The sequence below is a fragment of the Amaranthus tricolor genome, chromosome 11 (assembly GCF_026212465.1).
Source record: "Amaranthus tricolor cultivar Red isolate AtriRed21 chromosome 11, ASM2621246v1, whole genome shotgun sequence".
Classification (NCBI taxonomy): Eukaryota; Viridiplantae; Streptophyta; class Magnoliopsida; order Caryophyllales; family Amaranthaceae; genus Amaranthus; species Amaranthus tricolor.
In genome coordinates, this window is record NC_080057.1 from 21,113,788 (window position 1) to 21,123,669 (window position 9,882).

The window sequence follows — 9,882 nt, forward strand, 5'->3', positions numbered from 1 at the left end:
CCATTAGCATGGTAGGAATATAGAACAATGTCTACTCCTCTATTAACAAGCAAATTCACAGAATTTAAAGCTTCTCACAATGCCTACAAACATCACACTTAGAAGAACAATAGAAAACACACTATAACCTCTCAAACAAAGTGAATCGAATGAAAATCTATCATCCCACTAATTACATATAATCAAACAAAATCAAAATTTTAACATATAATGGTAGCAGTAATAAAGCTATAAACTGATTCTTATTATAAAATCTTATCAAAGGAATAAATATTATGCAAAACTTCTATCTAAAACTTACTAAACATGGTGAAAGCATAAAAGCTTCAATAAACATCTACATTGTACATTTCACCCTTCTAGCAAAACTTACAACATTAGATTATCAATGGAAAAAATAACTCATTAATTCATAAACCCTACCTTTTTTCCAATGCAATAAACTTTTTTCTCATTCCATAACTACTTTAGCTCCAGCAGCTTTCATCTTCTCAATAATGGCCTCAGCTTCATCTTTAGGAACACCACTCTTAAAAATCAAAGGTGTTTTCTCAACTAAATCTTTAGCTTCCTTGAATCCCAAATCAGTAAATGACCTAATTTCCTTAATAACTTTAAGTTTAAATGTAGCCTCAAATGACTCCAATTTCAATTCAAACACACTCTTTTCTTCCTTCTTCGCTTCTTGATCATTACCAATAGTGGAACCCGAATTCGCTGCCATTTGAGCTAACCCAGCTGCTGCACTAGGGTTTAAGACCCCAACAACAGGAACTTCATCTTCTTTCATCCCCATTTTGTTCATCAAAACTTTCCCTAATTCAGCTGCTTTAGATAATGTAAGTGATGAAACTTCATCAACAAGCTTGAAAACTCTGTCACTGGGACAGCTTCTATGGGATGTGGGATCGAATTTTGATGAGTCATAATCTGCAGGAAGTTTTCTTGGATCGATTTCTACTTCTTCTACTTGTTGGTGGGCAGCTTGAGCGAATGTGCAATGTACCCAAGCAGGGTTTTGGAATTTCGGAATGAGGGCAATTGAGTGTTTCCTTAATCTAAAAATTAAATTCATTTTTTATGCAAAATTGTAAGATCCGAGAAACTGTAATCCTTGAATTCGAGTGATGGAATGTGCAGAAGGTGGCCGGAAATGAAAATCTGGAAGGATATTTAATCGAAATGCCCTAATAAGGTGTTCGAGACGACGCCATAAAGGCCTAAACCCTTACCTTTTGTGGTGTTTGTTGGTAAGGATTGGGGTTGGGGATTCGGACTTGCCAGAAATTAAAACATCTCTGATTTGACTTATTGTATTGGAAATGTACCAAAATTTAGATAGAAAAATAGTAAATTGATTTATTTGGAGAGGAAGATGAGTGAATATGTAAAATGGCTATTCTTATTCATTGCTCAAAAATTGATTACATCGGGGTATTTATAGTGATGAGTTTAGTTACAAGTTTACTAAAATATCTTAGATATTTTTTTTACTTTTTCTAGGAACTTCTATTATATTATCTTAGATATTTTTATTTTTTTTAATTCTTTAGTTTAGATATTTTTTATGTTTAATTAAAATCCTAGATTTGTCTAAATTATCTTAACACTCCACCTAAACTAAAAAATCTTGAACTCTGAGTTGTCTTCTGAACTCGATAAATCTATCAATTGATATGGGTTTTGTAAAAATGTCTGCGAGCTGTTCCCCCGTCTTGCAGAATTGTAGTTCGATCTCTTTCTTGTCTACTAACTCACGAATGTAGTGATGTCGTATCTCGATGTGTTTTGATCTGCTATGAAACACTGGATTCTTCGTCATTGCTATTGTTGACATGTTGTCGCAGAACATTTTAGTTGGTGTCTCTTACTTATGTTGTAGATCGATTAATATCCTTCTGAGCCAGACTGCTTTGCACTTGTTGCTGCAATGTACTCTGTTTCTGCTGATGATAAAGCTACTGTCACTTGTTTTTTTGATGACCATGAGACCACCTTGTTTCCAAGTTGAAATACGTACCCACTTGTACTTTTTCTATCATCCACGCTTTTAGCCCAGTCGCTATCGGTATATCCTATGAGCTTGAAATCTTTTTCAGTTTCGTACATGATCCCATAGCTTTTCGTTTCCTTGATGTATCTGAGAATCCTCTTTGCTGCTGTTAGATGATCCTTGCTCGGTTAACTCATGAACCTAGATACGATGCTGACAGCGTTGACTATATCTGGTCTTGTATGTGTGAGATAAATGAGAGAGCCGACCAAGCTTCGATACATTGCTTCGTCGACTTTTGGTTTGCCATCATACTTTGATAACTTGTCATTGATTGCCATTGGTGTAGCCAGCAGTTTATATTCACCCATGTTGAATTTCTTGAGAAGGTCTTCTGCATATTTCTCGTGTGATAGCAATATTCTTCCTGGGCTTTGTTTGATTTGTATGCCAAGGAAGTATTTCATTGTACCAAGGTATGTGATCTCGTACTCCTTCATCATAGCCTTTTTAAATTCTTCGATAATTTGTGGATGTGTGCCTATATAAATTAGATCATCCACGTACAGGCATAAAATGAGAAAGTTTTTACCTTGTGTCTTGATGTATAGTGAAGGTTCACTAGGACTCTTGATGAAACCATGCTGGAGAAGATAATTGTCGATGTTGTTGTTCCACGCTCGGGGTGCCAATTTGAGTCCGTACAAAGCTTTTTTGAAGGCGATATACTTTGCTTTCTTGGCCTTTGATGATGTATCCCTGCTGATTTGACATCCAGCTGAAAGATTGGTAGCCGATGTTGTGCTGCTAATGCCAAGACTGTTCTGATTGTCTCCATGCGGACAATTGGTGCATATGTTTCGTTGAAGTCAATTCCTGGTTGTTGCGCATATCCTTTGCTACGAGCCTTGCTTTGTGCTTGTTGATGGAGCCATCATCGTTATGTTTCACCTTGTAAACCCACTTGAGTCCGATTACTTCCTTGTCTTGTGGTTTGTCTACAAGTTCCCATGTGTGATTCTTTTCGATCATTTTGATTTCTTCGTTCATAACCTCAATCCATGTTTCTTCTTGTGCTGCTTCTTAAAATGTTTGTGGCTCACTAGAGAAGAGAGCCATCATTGCTTGGTCACAATGGTAATCTTGTAGCCATGATGGCGGTTGCCAATCTCGTGTTGATCTTCGGGCTTCTTGATATTGAGGAGTTGAACGTGATGTTTGGCTTCTTGAGCTTGGGGATGATCTTGTACTTCTAGGTGTGCTTGGACTCGGAGATGGTAGGTTTGTTGGTTGGTCTGATCTGTGTTCTTCACTTGGATCTCTTGGGAGAGTATTTCTTTCGCGAGCTTTAATTTCTTTTTCTTTCCACGTCCAATCGGCTGCTTCGTCAAAAATTACGTCCCTAGAGATGATTAATTCTTTAGATTCAGCTTGTAGAGGCGATTTCCCTTCTCATTGAGCTTTTCCCGATTCTCCTTCGGAATGTGGGCATAAGCTACGCATCCGAACACTTTGAGGTGCTCTACTCTTGGGAGATCTTTTGAGGATATATGCTGCCATGTGAACAGCTTCGACCCAATATTTTTTGGGTAGATGTTTACCCTGCATCATGCTACGGGCCATCTCTGCTATAGTGCGGTTTTTCCTTTCTGCGACACCATTTTGTTGAAGTGTACGCCTTGTTGTAAGTTCTCTTTTAATTCCATGCTTCTTACAGAAGCTGTTGAATTTGTTGCTTGTAAATTCTCCGCCACGATCCGTTATAAGAATCTTAAGAGAATGCCCACTTTGATTTTCTGTGAACGCTTTAAATTGCATGAACTGGGAAAAATCTTCTGATGTTTTCTTTAGGAAATATACCCACATCATGGGGGAGTAGTCATCTACGAACAAAAAAAATATCTTTTTCCGCCAAGAGACGGATTCTTGGTAGGACCCCAAATATCTGCAAGAACAAGCTCTAAAGGAGCCTTGGCCCTCCAAGATGCAGTAGGAAATGACAATCTGTGCTTCTTGCCATATATACAGCCTTCGCTAATTTTTCTTTCATTCTTTATTGATGATAGTCCAATTACCATTTCACGGGAATATTTTGTTGGGAGCCATTTCGACAATTGTTATTATCTGACCCTTATTTTTATCATAGATTTGACATTTGTTATTCTCAAATTTAACCATATATCCTTTTTTAATTAATTGGCCTACACTTAATAAATTTTGTGCAAGTCCGGGGACATAGAAAACTTCATAAATTAATTTTGATGAACCATTTTTTGTTTTAACGGCGATTGTCCCTATTTCGGCGACATCTTCTTCTTTTACCGTCGCTAGGTGTGATGTGGGTTTTAACATTTTCGTCAAGAGTGACGAAATAATTTTTACTGGTGATTTGAACAACCACTATCAATATATACTTCATGTCACTTACTTTTTTTGTGTATTTAATCCAGTGTAAAATATTTGTTCTTCGGAATTATTGTTTTCGGAATAGTTTGCTTCTTCTTTTTGTCAATACCAAAAATCTTTTTCGAGATGAGTGTATTTTTTACACCTCTTACATTTATACCGACAATCATTAGTATTGTGGTTAATTTTCTTACATAATTTACAATAAAGGTCAGTTTGATTATTTACTTGACTCCCTTGATTTTTAAAATTTCCTCTCCCCTTGCTACGATTAGTTCATGTTTGTCTTTTTTCATAATTTTTATAATGACCAATTTTATTTTCACCATTAAAAAATTTTAATTTAGCTTGAAAAGGTTCTTCGTTAAATCTTTTTAATCTATCCTCATGTGCAAATAGTGATCTCATTAATTTGATTATACTCCTTAATATTTTTCGAATCACCATTTTCATCTTTTATTTTACCACCATTTGATCTTTTTTGATAGACTATATTAGTGACTCGGTCAAAAACTGAATGTAATGTCTTATTTTCTGTCATTGGTAAATTATCAAATTCTCTCCATAGTGATTGGATTTTAAAAAGAATTACCTTTTTAGAGCCTCTGTATTTTGTCTCCAGGATCCTCCGAGCCTTCGTAGCTATTTTTGCGGGCATGATCGTTGTAAATATTGCCTCGTCGACTCGGGCATAGTTATCCCTAATCTTATTTTGTTTATATTGTTTTATTTTTGTTTCATCCCAAAATGACTCTTTAGTGTCATCTTTGGGTGGGTGTTCATAACCTTCTTGTCCTAATTCTCATAAATCTTGGGAGATAAATATTGACTTCATTTGCATAGCCCATTGTTCATATTTTTCTCCCTTAAATGTGGGAACCCAATTAACTTGGGGGTAATTAATGGTTGAGGTCATTTTTTTATTTTTTAGTTAGAGCTTTATTTTATTGTGGAGTATATTGGTTAATGTGTTTAGGTTGTTTGAAAATCTTGGTTTTAATTAGCTCTGATACCAAATGTAGGAAAATTTAGATAGAATAATAGTGAATTTATTTATTTAAGGAGGAAGATGAGTGAATATGTAAAATGACTATTCTTATTATTCATTGCCCAAAAATTGATTACATTAATGGGTATTTATAGTGATGAGTTTAGTTACAAGTTTACTAAAATATCTTAGATATTTTTATTACTTTTTCTAGGAACTTCTATTATATTATCTTAGATATATTTTGTTTTTTAATTCTTTAGTTTAGATATTTTTTATGTTTAATTAAAATTCTAGATTTTTCTAGATTACTTTAACAAAATTAAGATGATGGGGAAAGGAAAAGTTGTACTAAAATATTTTTGGATATTAGAAAAATTATCTAAAATAATTCAATCTATTTATGATTTTTCTAGAATAATTTTATTAATTGATTCAAATAATTTCAATTTTGAGGGGTATTTTCCTAGAGTAAACCTGATAACCGGATAACTTGCTATATTAAGTTTTTTTTAAAAAAAAAAGATAAATTAAATAAAACATCGAAAAAATGTTTAAAAAAATTTTATGATTTTTTTTTACTATCCAGAACTTTTTATGTAAATTTTCAACTTTTTACTCTAATTTTAAATTAATTTTTAGTTAACTATTTTGGTGAATTACCTACTACAGCAAGTCATCAGGCTACCTAAGTTTATTCTAGGGAAATACCTCCGAAAATTGGAATTATTCATGGTTAATCAATAGGTGGGATTATTGTAGGAAAATCACGAAAAAGTTGATTATTCTAGGTAATTTTTCCTATAATATTTTAACAATTTCTGTAGACAAAATAATTTTTAAAAGATATTTATCCTTGACATTTTTTTTACTTGTTGATAACCTACAATTATAGTTTAATTGTCAAAAAAAATTCTCTCACCACCCTCTACCAACACCACCACCACTACATCTACTTACCCTCTCATTGCTAGCCATCACCCCTACGTAGAACGTCTCTCACTGTGAAATGCCCTCACCCCACCCAGCCCCAAAACCCAAAACCCAAAATCTTATGAACCCAAAAATGCTCCCAACCCTAGCGCACAATCAAGGTAAAAACTAGTGTTTAGGGTTTGGACTCATCAAAATAATAAAACATTAAGATATTTGGAATAATAACAAGTCTACATTAGGCATTTGCACAACTTTAAAGTTTAGAAAGTACTATGGTTGGAAGGACAAATATGTTTTAAGTCAATGGTAAAAAGTTTATCTAATGTGTCATGCCCACTTTTAATCTTAGGCGGCTTATAGTTGGTGGTCTATGCAAACATTAGATGATGAGTGTAAGAGTTGGCTTGCTCTAAAGTACTAAATACCTTTTGAGAATATCATAGGTATTCTAATGGTGGTTGGCCTTTAAGCTACTATACTACTAGTTGTAAGAAGTGAAATTAATTTATTCTACATACATCTAGCACAAGGGTAACTATGGATAGTTATTAGAATTGGGCCGAAACACATCTTCTAATCAATTTTTTGTGTTTGATTTTTAATTTTGTCAAAACAATTTTTAATTTTTTCAAATCCAGTTGTATACTTGAAAGTTATACTTTTGGAATTTATCAATCTTACGACATCAAAGACAAATTTGAGATAAAATTAGATTTTAGACAAGTTCATTCATTTTGAATATCAAACCCAAACCCATACTCATAGGAATTTAAAGTTTTAAAATCAGAATTACATTCCCCATATATGATGCGTAAAGGGTTAAAATAGATTTTGGCATTATGTACTTTATAATTTTTACAAGTTTTACAAATTTAGATTCCAAAATGAGAATAGTATGTCCAGAATTGATCAGGGGTTACATTTTTGGATTTGATCAATGTTCAAATTGCGAGACAAAGTTTGCCTCAAGTTTATATATTAGGTTTAGTTTAAAAAGATTAGATCCATATTTAATTATTTTTATCAAGCTAAGATTCTAAATTGAAACTCATTAGATATATTAAATATAAGAACAAAATCTCAAAATTAGGAAAAAATAAGGGTCCACAAAAATTGAAAACGGGTCACGATTATGACGAGCTTAAGTTGTAGTCGACTCTATTGATTGGGTTAGGTACAAGTTAGGTGAAATATAGTTATATGTCAGATCATATTTAGGTAGTTTACTCCTGGTAAAAGAGTTGAATCGCAATTTGATAAAACCTAATGGCAAATATGATTCAAATACAACATATCCATACTGATTATTTTTTATAGAATCAAGAATAGACCCTGACCCATCTGGTTTCAAAAACATAACATCTAAACCCTTTGAATATAAAATGACTCACATGTTGGGACAAGTTGAATTTATGTAAGATTCGAGTTTATAATCAAGTATGGGAATAGTCTGGTTCAATGGGTCAAGTTTAGTGTCAAAATATTAAAATTAAATATAAGTATGTTCTATTGGACCAAGACCCAACACTAACTCATTGAATCAAACAAAATAAAACACTTACATCAAGATCGAAGAAAATTTGAAACAAATAAGCAAAAAAATATAAAAAATTCACATAATAGCCGAAGTTTTAAAATATTTTCCAAGATAAGCAGTTTTCTCCCAGAGCAGAGGTTCAGCATGTTCGCTGTTAGTAACAGCGAACAAAGATGCTTGGTCAAAAAAAGTGTAACAGCGAACAAAGATTTTGATTGTTTTTGACCAAAATTCTTTGTTCATTGATACTAACAGCGAATAGCTACGGCTCTAAAATCAGTTGTTGCATTCTTTATTCCCTCATTTCCCTCAATTCTCAAAACCCTAAAAACTAAACGACACTTCCGTTTCAAATTCCACCATTAAAAAAGCTTAATTCCTTCAATTCTTCAAATTCTCTCCCAGCTTATTTATTTTTGTAATTTTTGTTGATGGTAATTTTCTGTGAATGTTGATAGTGGATTTTACAAATGTACTTGAATCATGTTGGTGTAATTTTTATTGATGGTTGTTGATGGTTGTCTAATTAAGCTGCAAACTAAAGTCACTTGTTTTATAGTTGTTTCATAATTAATTTTGAATTGCTGTGAATGTTGCTGGTATATATATGTTTCATAAGCTGATGATTGTTGTTGTTATAAGCTGCAATGTAGTTGAATATACTTGGTTTATACACGTATTAGTCATGGTGAATAGTTGGAGACATCGAACAAAGTCATGGTGAATAGTTTCCAACATAGAAACTATCAAAACTAAAGGGTTGTTGCACATGTAGATTTAGGTTCAAGCATCACAAAGAACTCCAACATCATAAAAAATATTAACTTAAAAACACAATCAAGACACTGATCTCCTCGATCAACAATATAAACTACCCCCTTTGTTTCACAATGATCTTTCATACTTCCGATCAATACACTTTCGATTAACTTAAATACACAATCAACACCTACAAATGAAAACCGTAGAGATGGAACCTTCAAAACTTCGAATTTTGATTCCTAAATAGTTCATAGAAACACAAAGCTTCCTTGACTTCACTATAAAATTAAATCAAAAACATTGCTTTGCAGTAGTTGAGATGGATCCAAGAGCTCCTAGCCCTCATGATCATAGTGTTCTCACTACGCAGGCAGATCACAAGAGTAGTGTACTATGGGATGTCCAGGTTGGTTTAGCTCATATTTATTGAATGAATTGTCTTAGTTGTAATGATTTCGTGTGATTATAGTATATACTATCTTTGCTCTTATGTAACACCCCTGAATTTCCGACCACTTAACGAAACCAAAACCGTAAAGGACGGGAGGAAATTCGGGTGTTACATAAAGAAAAAGGAAAAGAATTTAAATAAACGTTAAATATTAACTTTAAAAAGGTGAGTGGAAATTTCGGCAACATCTCTTCTAAAAATCGAACATGTGGTAGAACAATTAACACAATAAAACATTAAACTAATCTAAGAAATCATTGCCTTTAAAATCTCACACCACGGCGGGATGATTCGTCGCCGGCTTCTCAAATCAACATGCCAAGCATGGATCATGGTTCCAGTGTCGACGTTTGCGTTTTAAAAAGAATTAACTCCTTAAAACCATACAGAGTTTTAAACTACGCAGCGGAAATACAAATATACGAGGGAGGACACAAGGCCTCATAACAAAACATGTACAACCAAAGTTTACAAAAGATAACCGGAGCTACAAAATCGAAAGATAGCGGTATGACACAGGTTATGCTTCGCCCTCATCACTATCCCCCAATGCAATGCAATGCAAAAGAAGCTCCAGTACCTGCTACGCCTGTTTATGATCCTCCTGCTGCTCGACATTAGACCAAAGGCCAATGTGTCATAGCAGGACAATCATAGAAAGTCATCAACAATCAACCATAAACACAAACACGTACATGTCAGTAACTAGCATCAAATATAATAAGGCCAACTATAGATAGCATTATATTATAAAACAATATAAGATGATTTCATAAGACGCAAGCACAAATAGTAACCGTTTATCAGCC

At 33.6% G+C, this 9,882-nt stretch overlaps 1 protein-coding gene across 1 annotated transcript; it reads right to left on the bottom strand.

Annotated features, from left to right (window-relative positions):
• Window positions 1-451: 451 nt before the first annotated feature.
• Window positions 452-2,109, bottom strand: LOC130826655 (uncharacterized). The gene is made up of 2 exons (XM_057692225.1): window positions 2,021-2,109; window positions 452-1,058 (listed from the first exon to the last, which is right to left on the bottom strand). Exons 1-2 carry the CDS (start codon window positions 2,107-2,109, stop codon window positions 452-454), a joined length of 696 nt encoding a protein of 231 aa, XP_057548208.1.
• Window positions 2,110-9,882: the final 7,773 nt, after the last annotated feature.